This window comes from Astatotilapia calliptera, chromosome 1 (genome assembly GCF_900246225.1).
Source record: "Astatotilapia calliptera chromosome 1, fAstCal1.2, whole genome shotgun sequence".
In the NCBI taxonomy this organism is placed as follows: Eukaryota; Metazoa; Chordata; class Actinopteri; order Cichliformes; family Cichlidae; genus Astatotilapia; species Astatotilapia calliptera.
The window spans coordinates 34,506,184-34,520,916 of NC_039302.1; the positions used below are offsets into that span (position 1 = coordinate 34,506,184).

The window sequence follows — 14,733 nt, forward strand, 5'->3', positions numbered from 1 at the left end:
CTGCGTTTTCCATCAGCAAAAACGCCGTCTCAGTGTGGACGGGAGGCCAAAACAGAGAGAAAACGATGCATTTTCAAACGAAAACGTATTAGTGTGGACGTAGCCTTTAGCTGAGGCAGATATTTCAAAACACATAAATGATGACAATCTAGATATGAACATGTTGTTCATCTTAATTTCAATAGGTTTAATGTCTGATTCCATAAACAAAATTTATTATGTATATCTGTGTTTCTCTTTTTGACAGTCACGTTAAGTCAAATCCAGCATTTATCCACAGCAAATAGTGTCCACATTAATTCATTCATGTAGTACAACAATGCAACTTATCCAAAACAGGAGTGTTTAGATGTCCATCATTTAAATTACCGTGTCCAAAAAAGACTACTTTGTGTACAGTGAAGCAGGACATCTTCACACCCTGTCAAAGTGAAGCAAACAGAAAGTGAAGGAATCAGAAAATAACAGTCATACAAGATTTGAAGTTGATACAGTTTTGAAGTCTGAATTCAGAGACAAATGAAAGGCAAGATGTTCGGCTGTTTGGTCAGTACTTACTTAGTGGCTTCTGCGTTGTGAAACTGTTGTTGCCACCTGGTAGTAGAGAAGTGTTTTAAGGGGCTGTTTACAGTTAGTGTTACTCATCTCATAAGCAAACAACTGTAAACATATCAGCAATTACATCGTAAGATTACTCACCAACAGCTTGGGACATAGAAAAACAGATGATTTTGACGAGAAAAAGTGTAATCCACATCGTGTCTCACTCGTCCACAAATAGCTCTATGCTGTAAGAGGACCATTCAATGTGCTGCCCTACCAGGTTGAAGTGTGCTTAACCAAGTGAGCTGAGAATTTCACACATTCTTAGCAGAGCTGTGGTTCAGAGGTCAGAGGAGGAAGTGATTCATGGCTAATGTTTTGGGTTTTTTTCAAAGATGTCATGACTGAGCAATTTGAAGCTGCTGGTTTAAATTTCCACTGAAAATTTCATTGTAAACATAGACTGACACACTGTGAAAAAGCTTTAGAACATGACTAACCAGCCAAGACCATGATGCCAGACCACATCATGGTCTTTTAGTTTGCTTTAACCAAAACAAGCTTCAGAGCTTTAACTGGTTTGAAGCTAGTCTTGACCATTTAAAAAAATTAATTGACACTTACACAGAAACAAAAAATGTAACTGAATAATGAATATTAGTTTTTTTTGAAGAAAAGGAATTACTCTAATGTTACTGCTTTACATATACGCAGATAGGAATACGTTAAACCATAATTGTCAAGAAATGTTGAGAATTATAAGTTATCAAGGAAGTGAAACCTGAACTCGCATCTTGTCATTTTTCTAAAGATGGCAATACATGAAAATAAATCCAGATTTTTGAAGGTATCTGTATTCCAGTATATAGTGTTTGTCTGCAGCTCTATAAGAACCAGACTGTCTGTAACAGTGGACTGAATACCCCATACTCCCAAATCACCCCTTCCGAGGCTTGGCCTTGAACCCACACGCTAACCACAAAAACTAGATGGAGAAACAGAACGGAGGTGTGAGCATGGTGTGCTCATTGGTGCCTGAGTATTTCAGAAACTGGTGATCTACTGGCATTTTCCAACACTAAGTTCTCTGCAGTTTCCAGAGAATAAGCTGGAAAAAATATCCAGAGAGCATCAGTTCTCTGGAAGAAAATGCCTTGTTGTTGCCAGAGGTCAGAGTAGAATAACTGCACTGCTTCCAACTGATAGGAAGTCAACTCAAAGAGCCACTCATTACAGTCAAGTTATTGATATTTGCTTGAAAGAGGAAACAGAAAATCACAAGAATTTTCTTCAAAATTTCTACATAGTATTTGCACAAAAAGGAAGAAATAACACATCTAAATGTGTATATATTTTTAATTGTTAGTTATACTGAAATATATATCAATAGAAGCACAACACCTAATATAGGTCATGGATAATGCATTAGTCTTTTCAGTTTCTGCTGTTGAAACTAGTAGTCATCATTTTCTGAGAGGAAGAGTCTCTGATTGATGAGTTATTTTCAGGTTGAGATTTTGACCAGGCCATCGCCACAGACCACAGGAAAATAAATAGACCTGTGAAGAGAGAGACATAGTTTGTCAGTTCTTCTATTAAATGATCAAAGTCCAGTTAATCCTTGACATGATGATCGCATACTAACCTTGAAGGGAGTTCAATACGGTGAATATGTAGATCCCAGCAAGTGAAACGTATGTAGTGCTGGCTAACCCCCAAGGTAACCCAAGCACACAGCTGAGGCCCAGCACTGTGACACAGTCCTTCCATAACCTCTTCTTTCTCTCTTTGTTTATCTTCTTCCAGTCACTGCTGCTTCCAAAGCTTCTATCACCCCTTCTTAGTTCCCAAATCTTAAACACCACCAGCCCCAGCATGCAGGCATTGAACACAACCACGAAGAAAGGAAAGGCCACGGTAGTGATGTAGCTGACTACGAGGAGCTTTTGTTCAGACTTGCCGCTTATCCAGCACCTGCTCATTATTAAAGACATAAAAAATGGGTTTGCTTAGAAATAAAATCTCCTGGCTCACTCTAATATTAAGTGATATCAAAGATAGTTTCTTACATGTGTTGTGTTAAATTGCTGTTGCTGTATTTCAGAGTGTATTTGCCATAAACACGTGAAATCCCACAAACAGCTGCAACCAGTGTAGGAAAACCTGCAAACATGGAAGACAGAATTAATGTCAGCTGAATGTTCTTTAGGACAGCGTGAGGCATTATTATCACTGTTTCTCTACTTCTCAATGCTGCTGCAACACTTCAACACAATCCACTTTCATTTAAAGATTTGTGACAGTGTATTGCAGAGCAGCGTCCCACCTAAACGACACTCACCCCATCCAATCAGGCTGAGTTTGAGCAGGTACCTCCTCACATAGATGTTAAAGACCCGGATGAGCAGAAGGTAGAGGTGGAACCCCTCCAGAGCACTCCAGGTCAGGGTGGCCAGCAGGGACCAGTGTAAAACCAGACCCAGTACCAGGCAAGATGAGCTGTCCTCTTTTTCCTTCAGTAGTTGGGCCAGGAGGCTGGACAGCAGGAAGGTGAGATGGAGGCAGAACATCGCCACTGTTAGCTGCATGTGCAGACTTATGGATTTCTCAGGATACCGCCGACTACAAGAGAAACAAAATTATTCTCTTGTTGCCAACTGTGGAGATAGTGGATATTATCTTGCCTTTTTAGATGTGAGATGATGGTAATAACTCCACACTAATGCAGCAGATAAAACAATATGTAAGAAAGGCCATGAGGCTGTAGCCTCACTTCTCTAATGGTCTCTTAATAACTAGATGTAGCCACAAAGTTCACTTAATACCACACTTTGAGTAGCAGTCGCCTCATTTGCATCATATAATGTTAGAAATGTAACAGAATATGGGTTGAACTGAAATGGGAAAATCAACAAATTCATTAAACAAACAAATTACAAAGACAAACATGACAAAATCACTCTCAGGCAGATACAGTGGGGCAAAAAAGTATTTAGTCAGCCACCGATTGTGCAAGTTCCCCCACTTAAAATGATGACAGAGGTCAGTAATTTGCACCAGAGGTACACTTCAACTGTGAGAGACAGAATGTGAAAAAAAAATCCATGAATTCACATGGTAGGATTTGTAAAGAACTTATTCGTAAATTAGGGTGGAAAATAAGTATTTGGTCACCTCAAACAAGGAAAATCTCTGGCTCTCACAGACCTGTAAGGTCTTCTGTAAGAAGCTTTTCTGTCCCCCACTCGTTACCTGTATGAATGGCACCTGTTTGAACTCATCATCTGTATAAAAGACACCTGTCCACAGCCTCAAACAGTCAGACTCCAAACTCCGCCATGGCCAAGACCAAAGAGCTTTCGAAGGACACCAGGAAAAGTATTGTAGACCTGCACCAGACTGGGAAGAGTGAATCTACAATAGGCAAGCAGCTTGGTGTGAAAAAATCAACTGTGGGAGCAATCATCAGAAAATGGAAGACATACAAGACCACTGATAATCTCCCTCGATCTGGGGCTCCACGCAAGATCTCATCCCGTGGGGTCAAAAAATAATCATGAGAACCACACGGGGGGACCTGGTGAATGACCTGCAGAGAGCTGGGACCAAAGTAACAAAGGTCACCATCAGTAACACACTACAACGGCAGGGAATCAAATCCCGCAGTGCCAGACGTGTTCCGCTGCTGAAGCCAGTGCATGTCCAGGCCCGTCTGAAGTTTGCCAGAGAGCACATGGATGATACAGCAGAGGATTGGGAGAATGTCATGTGGTCAGATGAAACCAAAGTAGAACTTTTTGGTATAAACTCAACTCGTCGTGTTTGGAGGAAGAAGAGTACTGAGTTGCATCCCAAGACCACCATACCTACTGTGAAGCATGGGGGTGGAAACATCATGCTATGGGGCTGTTTTTCTGCCAAGGGGACAGGACGACTGATCCGTGTTAAGAACAGAATGAATGGGGCCATGTATCGTGAGATTTTGAGCCAAAACCACCTTCCATCAGTGAGAACTTTGAAGATGAAACGAGGCTGGGTCTTCCAACATGACAATGATCCAAAACACACCGCCTGGGCAACAAAGGAGTGGCTCCGTAAGAAGCATTTGAAAGTCCTGGAGTGGCCTAGCCAGTCTCCAGACCTCAACCCCATAGAAAATCTGTGGCGGGAGTTGAAAGTCCGTGTTGCTCGGCGACAGCCCCAAAACATCACTGCTCTCGAGAAGATCTGCATGGAGGAATGGGCCAAAATACCAGCTACTGTGTGTGCAAACCTGGTAAAGACCTATAGTAAACGTTTGACCTCTGTTATTGCCAACAAAGGTTATGTTACAAAGTATTGAGTTATATTTTTGTTATTGACCAAATACTTATTTTCCACCCTGATTTACGAATAAATTCTTTACAAATCCTACCATGTGAATTCATGGATTTTTTTTTTCACATTCTGTCTCTCACAGTTGAAGTGTACCTCTGGTGCAAATTACTGACCTCTGTCATCGTTTTAAGTGGGGGAACTTGCACAATCGGTGGCTGACTAAATACTTTTTTGCCCCACTGTATATTAATGTACACAACATTTCTTTAATTAATTACTTTACAAATTTCATTCACAAGTACATTTTTTTAACCATTAATATCATTGAGTTTGTTTTCTTAATGTTCAGGGTTTTTTTTTATGGCATTTCCAGGCCCTCGTAGCAGTGTTTCTTTGAGGCTACTTGACAGAAGATGTCTCTGGGGAAGTGACTACATTTTGTTTATACCAGTATCAACATGTTGAAAAAAAATAGTTCCCAAAATGTAAGCAGCAACTGAGCTTTTGTGACGCAATCTCTGCAACCTCACACGCTCATCAGTCTTTGCAGAGACAACTGTTAAAGGAAACTGTTATAAATGCTCAGATATAGAGACATTTCTTTATATAGGCCACCCTGACGAAACTTAGTAAAAATATCTGTAGTAAAAGTTTTACCCTTTAGTTCATAAGCAGCACAGTAGGGTCTCACAGTATTTGTGTCCTTAGAGGTTTTTGCCACAAACCACACTGAGCTGCTCTCTCCCATCGAATGGCAAATATAAGCAGATTAATACCCACAGCTTGATAATGATCAATTTATTAAACATTTTTCCCCCATGACTGTGGGCTGCTAGACTTTCAGAAGAAATGTGATCAGTTATGACGAACTGGTTTTGTGTTCCACCGACTTTGTCACAGCATAACTAAACTGGTTATACTTGTGAAATATATCTGATCTTTCACAACATAACTTCATTCTTCCATGACATATATTTGCACAAGGAACACTATAATGTGTATGGCCATATTATGTGATTTAATTTTTGTACATTGTTTTCAGGTGTAGTTTTGTTACACAAGGGCCTTAATTTTGTGATTTTTGTTGGAGAGCCAACATGTTCTGAGATCCCAAGTTGCACCACAAGGGGGCACCTCCGCCCTAGTGAGATGGTTTAGTGTAATGCTACTGCTCTTCATCAGATCTAGCAGAGGCCGTCTCATCATTTAATTATTTTATTCAGTTTAGTAAGTAATAAGGCCACATGTGGACCTTATTCCTTACTGTGGCCTTATTGTCCTAAAAACTCCCTGACAAGCCTTCAGTTAACCAAAATGCTGCAGCAAGAGTCCTGACAGGGACTAGAAAGAGAGAGCAGATTTCTCCTGTTTTGGCTTCCCTTCATTGGCTTCCTGTTAAATCCAGAATTAAATTCAAAATCCTGCTCCTCACATACAAGGTCCTAAATAATCAGGCCCCATCTTATTTTAAATACCTTGTAGTACCATTTCACCCCATTAGAGCACTTCGCTCTCATACTGCAGGCCTACTTGTTGTTCCTAGAGTATTTAAAAGTAGAATGGGAGGGAGAGCCTTCAGTTTTCAGGTCCCTCTTCTGTGGAACCAGCTTCCAGTTTGGATTCAGGAGACAGTCACTATCTCTACTTTTAAGATTAGACTTCAAACTTTCCTTTTTGCTAAAGCATATAGTTAGGGCTGGATCAGGTGACCCTGAATCCTCCCTTAGTTATGCTGCAATAGATGCAGGCTGCCGGGGGATTCCCATGATGCATTGAGTGTTTCTTTTTCAGTCACTTTCCCACTCACTATGTGTTAATAGACCTCTCTGCTCTGAATCATACTTGTTATTAATCTCTGGCTCTCTTCCACAGCATGTCTTTATCCTGTCTTCCTTCTCTCACCCCAACCGGTTGCAGCAGATGGCCCCGCCCCTCTCTGAGCCTGGTTCTGCCGGAGGTTTCTTCCTGTTAAAAGGGAGTTTTTCCTTCCCACTGTCGCCAAAGTGCTTGCTCATAGGGGCTAATATGATTGTTGGGTTTTTCTCTGTATCTATTATTGTACGATCTACTGTACAATATTAAGCACCTTGAGACGACTGCACTTGTGATTTGGCGCTATTTAAATAAAATTTAATTGAACTGAAAAATTGAATATGGTCCACGTAATTAACATGCCAAGTAAAAGTAAAACCTGACGATTAGTTTGTCTCGGTGGGATCTGTATTTGTCTTGGTCTTTGAAATCTGTTACGGTTAAGACAGGAGGAGCTAGCTTAGCTCGCGCATGCTGGAGTTGCGTGTAGCCTTCGGCTTTGTCTTTTTTTAAACTTAAGTCTCCCTCAAAAGTACAACACCGCTCCTGTATATTTGAGTTAGTGAATTCACAGAGACAGTTTGATGTGCTGCCACTGTAACTGACTAAAGTTAGAGAAATAACAACTCTGGTCACTCTGCAATGTTGATGTGGAGATTTTGACTACACAGATAAGCCACTAGTATATGGTAGAGTGCAGGAATGTTTGTTTTATTAAACTATGTGTGGGTAAAAAGAGTGTGATTTGTAGCTCTGAGTAACAAACAAGCGATATGGCTGTTTAGATTTTGGTTTATATTATTTATATTATCATTAAGTTTATTCTGATTTTGGGAATGTGAGATAAAGAGATTCAGACGATTTGTAACCGATTTTGAACACATGAATGTGTATAATTAAAGATCTGACAGAAGCGAGAGAGGAAAACAAACTACCTGTCGTCCATCTCATCAGTTACCTGTTTTTTTTCAGGACCAGATATAATCTGTTGGCTGCCCTCTCACTAGGGGCGTGTTACACACACGCACACACATATGTGTGTCCCTTTTAAATGTATATATATTTATCTATATTGATACCTCTATATTTATCTTAATATTTATCTTTCAGTATCTCAATCTCTACACTTCATTTTATATGAGTGCTTGATGTTTGTTGCATATTTGCTGCTATGACAACTCAATTTCCCTCTGGGATTAATAAATTCTGATTGTGGTTTTGATTCTATCTGTGACTTTGTTACAGTGGTTTGACTTTAGAATGAAAACACTTTTTGATTAAATAAATCCAATAATAATATGTTTTTAAAAACATATTTTTCATCTCTTTGACTAAAATACCATAAAGCATACTACCTCTGTTCAACTGAATACTGTGGAACTTCACAGTGTGAGACAAAGCAGTTCACTCTGGATATGTACATCAGGATATGTACTGCTGAAGTGGAACTGTGGATAAACTTGCAAATTGTTTATTTTCTCCAATTTCTTATTTGATCACAATTGGGAACTGAAAACTATAAAGTTTTAAATGTGAATAATATGACATCTACTCACTGTAGATAAATATAGATGAACAAACTGATCAGTGCGAAGGGGGCGGAGAATCCTGATCCAATGTAAGTGATGTAGTTTAGCTTGTCGGCATCAGCTTTTGTCACCGATATTCCTGGATTCTGCAACATAAAAAGATGAAGTTGTTGTTTTGAAATGTAATTTACATTCACGTGTTTGATGGACATCTGTACAGGAGCATCTATACCTAAATTTCCCCATTCCCATGTTAAAATGGCGAGATGTTTACATGTCGGAACAATAAATGCTTGGGACTGTGTTGGTTGGTTCACCCTTCATCACAATTATATGATGAGTGAATTATTGTAGAAGTCATCCATGTGCTGGCAAAGCTTAAAATTAAGTGTGTGTGTCTTAGAGTGGCAGGTGTGCTTGTTACCGTACTGGGTCTGTGACCAAGTGTTTTGTGTTTTTGTAGTTATTTTCTTTGATTTGATGTTTTACACAATTTTGGTTCTCTTTATGGTTTTCTGCTTGTGTTATATTTATCATTCCTAGTCTTTAGTTTTCTTCTACTGTGCCTTCTCTGTGTTCCATGGTTAGTTACTTTTGTCTCATGTTTCTAGTTCCCTAGTAAGTCATGTCTCCACATCACAGTGCTAAGTCCGCGTCTTTGTGTATGTCTCTTGTTTCCCGTTTTGCTGTGATAGTCTCGCCTCCCATGCTCAGTGTTTCCAGTTTTGCTTCCTCCCTGTCTCGTTTTGTCAGATTAAGCTCTGTGTTTCCCTCTGTCTGTTGTTGTGTTCTTACACAGTAAGAGTACAGCATACATTTGAAACAGCTCCTTAATTTAAATTGTTTATCAACAGTAACAGTTGTTAAACATTTATTAGATAAACATGGTGTTTGCCAAAGGCTTTTATGATACGTAGGAAGAGATTTTCAGCTCACCACAAGCAAAGCAAAGAACCTCTGACGTTTGCAGCTGCAAATAAATTCATGTGCCGTGTAATTTGTGTCACAGCCTTCATTGCTCCAGTAACCTATAAAGGAAACATTCTGAGTAGCTGAGTCATTTTATTTAGAAACAAACTAACTGAAGGTTGACATCTCCAAATTACCTGTTCCATCCTTTGCTGATGTTTCCTTCCAAAATACACACGTTCCACTTTCAACCTGGAATCAAAATTAACGGTAAACAGGTTGTTACATTTTCTATTTCAGATGTTTGTCCAACACTTTTGTCTTTTTACCTCTTTGTTGTGTTTGAAGGTTAACGTGATGGGTTGTGAGAGATTCTTGACTGCACGGTTTCCTGCCCGCACACATATGACTGAGTACCTAAATACTTCCAGACCCCCAAGAAGTCTCCTGCTTTTTTCGGGAGGACTCAGCTGAAAGAAGGATGATACATAACATTCATGTTAGGGTGAGATTAATTGGAAAAATTTTTTAACTTTATTCCTAGCAGACGTCTTGTAGTTACATTTCCACTAGTGGTGCAACGGATTAAAAATCTCAAGGTTCAGATCGGCTCACGGTTTTAAGTCACAGATCGGATAAATTTTCAGATCAGCAAAAAAAAGAAAGAAAAAAAAGACAAAATTTTAACATTTACTTATTAACTTATTTAATTATTTTTTGGCTATTAAAACATTCAACTCAAGACTCATTCCATGCAATTGTATAAAAACTAATTAAGGTGCAATATAGGGCAGTACAGGGCTTTGTATCTACCACTCCGCTGTGATATAATGAGCGGTCACGGTCACACAGCTTTCCGTTGCCCTGGAGGTCCACCCATTTGTAGTTGGGCAACAGAAGATGCCTGGGACAGTTTAGCCATAACTTTAAACTTTTCCTGCTCATACGTGCCTGGGTACAATCTTGTCACTGAAGTGGACGTGCAACAGGATATCATAGCGTGGCTCAAGCACGTTCATCATAGTTTAAACCCCTTATTTTGCAGAATGTCTGCAGCTAAACACCCCAGTAGCTTTTGTAATAGCTTTAGCCCGGTCAGACTGGGCAGCAAAGGGCTGCTTAAATGCCGTAAACTCCTCTGCTCCTCCACTTGGACCGCTAACGCTGGCCATAACTATCGCTTGACAGACTGACCACGCGCACCATACACATCCTTTTTTTCCTTCTTTTTCGGATCACGTGCGTGCCGAACCGTGGAGTGGGATCGGTTTGGGTTACGGATCAACCATGATCCGTTGCACCACTAATTTCCACATCACTTTAAGATTTTTTTTGAAAATGTTGGCTAGTTGCAGCTGCAGTTTGAAGTGCCACAAGTACAGTGTTATGAAAAAATTTTTGCATTTTGGTATATTTGTAACTTGGGTGTACTGCTGGATAGCTCGTTCAAACTCAGTAAGAAGCAAGTGTCTGCTGTAGTGAGATATAGCTTCCACCAACTGCGCCTAATCTCTATGCGGCAGCTCACCTTCTGACTGGTACAAGGAAATTCTGCTCTATTACACCTGTTCTAGCCGGCTTGCACGGGCTGCCCATAAAGTACCGTATTCAATTTAAATTATTACTTCTTACGTTCAAAACTATTAGTAAATTAGTGCTGAGTCTCGGGGTGACCGTGCGTTTGCTCTGGCTGCCCCGGTACTGTGGAATACCCTCCCTCTCGACCTCCGCGCCTCTGATTCTATTGCACTGTTTAAATCACGACTAAAAACCCACTTATTCAATCTTGCCTTTCTCTCTAGTTAACATTTCACTTATGATTTTACATTATGCACTTTTATGCTCATTTAATTCCTTGTTTGTTGTGTATCTGCTTCTTCTTCTATGTATCAGTGACAGTTATCTGCTTGCATACTTAGTACTTGCTATTTCTATTTCTATTATCTTTCTTTTATTCTCTATGTTACTTTTTAAGCACCTTGGTATACCCTTGGTTTTCAGTGTGCTTTATAAATAAAGTTTTTTATTATTATTATTATTATTATTATTATTATTATTATTATTATTATTATTATTATTATTATTTTGCAATAACTGTCAACAATTTTTTTACATAACTGTGGAGGAATTTGTCCTAGTTTTCACAGTCAGACGGTCCTCCCCGGACGACCTGCTTGTGTGTGAGTGTGTGTGTGTCTCCCTCCCTCCCTTTATCACTCAGGAGGAGAAGCACACACAGATTTTCATTGAAGAGACTCACCTGCACCACCTTCGGGAATTGGGAGAAAATCACCTTTGGAGAATCGCACTTCTTTCTTGTTTAAGACTGTATTTGAGCACTGTAAATAAACGCACTGTCTGCTTTGCATCCAGAGCGCCACACTTGAGTCCATACCTTCCATTAGCCGTGACACCAGTCTACTTTGCAGAATTGTTTTAATTCAGTCAAACAAGGATTTTTGAAGATGAATGGTTTGTATATAGTTGTGTTTAAATATCTCAAGCAGGATATCTTAAGTCCAGACTTTGATTAGACCCATGTGAAACATTCATGGTAGAGAGCTGAGCCATTAATGAAAATACAACCCAGAACACTTCTTCAGGTTCAATCTCAAAGAGATAGAGCTGTAAAGACAAATTGCATTGTTATGTTCAGGCCTGTGAAACAGGCTCTGTAAGATTTTTAGAATTATGTTGATGGACAAAACTAAATGCTCCAGAAGCTTTCGGATTCATGCTTGTGAAGCATGTTGTTGTGAGTTGGCTGTATGGCAGGCTTTTTATAGAACTGTAGTCAGAATGCATTGCATTACTGAAATAAAGGTTAACTTTGTTTGTAGACTGGTTGAGGAATTTGTAAGATATATCAGACAAACTTTAATTTTAGATCAAATTAAAGCAAACACTTCTCATTGTGGCCCTCAGTGAAACGTAATTGGACATCTTATTAAAGGAGCAACTTTTAATCAGATTTCATAATAAGCAACAGCTGAGTGTGAAGAGACTCTGCTGGAGGAATGCAAGACGCATCAGCATTAGAAAATGTTGAACCTCCTGTGGATAAATAATTAAGGTTTGTTTTCTGTTGCTTTTAGCGTTACCAACCTTAAAATAACTGCTGTTAATTACAGAGGCCACCACCAGGACATCCACCTCAGACACATTTCCTATGCTTTCTTGTAGAGCTGATGATGGGATGTGAACTCTATGTTCAAATGTAGGTCTCACATCAACCTAAAAAGCATACACGAAAACATAACTTTAAAAAATGTGTTGATTGTCAGTAATTAGAGTTCATTAATACAAGAATACAGAAATTCAGATCAAAAGTAACTTTTTCACTTCTAAAAAGCACTTCAGCTCCAAATGACCTCACCTCTTGAAGCGAGTTTACTTTGAGTTGTTTGATGCCTGTCATGGAGCGGCCTCTTGGCTCGCAGGTCATAATTTTGTCCTCATAACAACTACCAACAGATATTTAACATAGTTCAGATATATAACCATGCAAACAGGGATATAACTGAGGATAAAAAAGACAAACTAATGCAAAGAGATGAGAAGTAAGATCAATTATTGGACCTTTCTCTGCTATTTGATTACTTCATTTGTTCATGGATATACATTTAAAGGAGAAAAAATGAAACTGCAAGAACTTGAGTTGAACAAAAATAAATTCTCTTGTACTGCTTTAATTTGAATTTCTGACAATAATTTAATAATAATGTTCATATTATCATATATCAAATTCTACAGCTTTGTTAAGTCTTTTGGCATTTCAAAATATGATACTGCTACCTTTGGCATCAACGATTATAAACTCCTGTTTAAAATAAACATTTAACCTTGAGCCCTCAGCGTAACATTTGAATGTACTGTCTAACCGGTTAGTTTTCAAAGTAAACAGGCTTATTTTAACCCAAACTAGTGACTAAACTACATTTTTTACCAACTAATCTTGATTCGTACATCTAACCATTACTAATACATAAGAACCTCATAGTTTGATAAACATAAATATATTTAAATGAAGACATTGGTACATAGAACATTTTTAAATACTATGATGTTGTCTTTCACAGGAAAACAATGTGAGAAATTCAGACAAAGCTGCTGCCATGCCAGAGACCGCAGTGTTACTGCAGTTGGTTCTTTGATGCATGAGCTGCAGAAATGATAAGACAAGGCATAAGTTGTGGTATTTTAACCCAGTCCACATTTTTTTACTAAACCTAACTCAAAACTTTTAGCTGCCTAAATCTGTCAAAGCAGCTAACACAAGGCAAAAATAAAAATAAAAAACCAATATAAAAAGTACAGTAAAAAAGACAAGTACAGACAAAAGTCAACAGTGAGAGAAAGAGGACACAGAGGTTTGCAGTCTTATGATCTACGCCATCTCCAGCACTTCTGCCTACGTCTGAGCTCTTTAAATCAAGAAACATGAGCATCAGCTAAAATGTTAGAATTGTCATTTAAATAATGTTTCTAGATGAATCAAGTCTGTATTAAGTTTAACAAACACCAGCTTACACAATACACTTAAACAATAATACAAAATTATGTTTACTCCAAAGTGTTACACTGTGTTCCTCTAGTTCAGGGGTGGGCAACTCCAGGCCTCGAGGGCCGGTGTAACGCAAGTTTTAGATCTCACCTTGGGTCAACACACCTGAATCACATGATTAGTTCCTTGCCAGGCCTCTGGAGAACTTCAGGACACGTTGAGGAGCTAATTTAGCCATTTAAATCAGCTGTGTTGGTTCAAGGACACATCTAAAACCTGCAGGACGCCGGCCCTCGAGGCCTGGAGTTTCCCACGCCTGCTCTAGTTTATAGATCTGTGACTCATTTCTCCACTGTCCTCTCAGATAAGACTGGTCTTGCTCTCAGCATACAAGTATCAGTGTGTGATTTATATGTTAGAGGCTGTATACTAACACTCTAACAAGTATTATTTGATGATGAAGCCATGTAAAAACACCGAAAAGCAGCCACTTTAGAGATGAAAACATTTTAGCCAGTATTGACAGCATTTATCTAACATTTAACTATATACATTTTCAAAAACAGGAATGTGATATGTACAGTAAGTTGAATTACCCTATCCATGATTCACTTTTTCGGCATTCATCAAGAACATTTTCACAGAAGTCTGTCAAAGTAAAACACACAGGAATGGAAAGATCAAAATTAGCATAATGAATACATTTAAACAAGATTGGAAGCTGATTAAACGTCTAAGTGGCATCTAACTCCAGAGACACATGAGAGACAAGATGTTCTTTTACAAGTGTTTAATCAGCACACTTGTAGGGAGTTTTGTGAAACTGGTTGACTTAGAGTCCTTACTAGCTATTGGTAACAAAGAATCTGGGGTAATTTTACTTTTTCAAGGATTCATGACTTTGAGATATTTAGTGTGCTATTCACTTCACAAGTATACTCCTTTCAACATAAGAGTGATAACATGGTAGGTTTACTCACCACCAGCTCGGGACATAGAAAAACAGAGGGCTGTTGTGATAAAAAGTGTAATCCACATTGCGTCTCACTCATCAACAGATATAGATCTGCTGTAAGAGGTTGAGAGGATATTTTTCTGTCTGGTTGACGTTTGCTGAAT

General features: G+C 38.9%; 1 protein-coding gene across 4 annotated transcripts; it reads right to left on the minus strand.

The window, feature by feature from the left end:
• Positions 1 to 1,881: 1,881 nt before the first annotated feature.
• LOC113026658 (adhesion G protein-coupled receptor G3-like) lies at positions 1,882 to 14,733 on the minus strand. 4 transcript variants are annotated; one of them, XM_026175685.1, is made up of 12 exons: positions 14,595 to 14,733; positions 14,211 to 14,262; positions 12,487 to 12,574; positions 12,216 to 12,344; positions 9,440 to 9,580; positions 9,308 to 9,362; positions 9,138 to 9,229; positions 8,229 to 8,347; positions 2,885 to 3,165; positions 2,613 to 2,706; positions 2,189 to 2,517; positions 1,882 to 2,102 (listed from the first exon to the last, which is right to left on the minus strand). In XM_026175685.1, the coding sequence occupies exons 1-12, from the start codon at positions 14,650 to 14,652 to the stop codon at positions 1,978 to 1,980; spliced, it is 1,563 nt and encodes a 520-aa protein (XP_026031470.1). In that variant the 5' UTR covers positions 14,653 to 14,733; the 3' UTR covers positions 1,882 to 1,977. The 4 variants fall into 4 exon arrangements, with proteins under 4 accessions (XP_026031470.1, XP_026031488.1, XP_026031479.1 ...); XM_026175703.1 differs by lacking the exons at positions 14,211 to 14,262; positions 14,595 to 14,733 and adding an exon at positions 13,780 to 13,804; XM_026175694.1 differs by lacking the exons at positions 14,211 to 14,262; positions 14,595 to 14,733 and adding an exon at positions 13,678 to 13,739.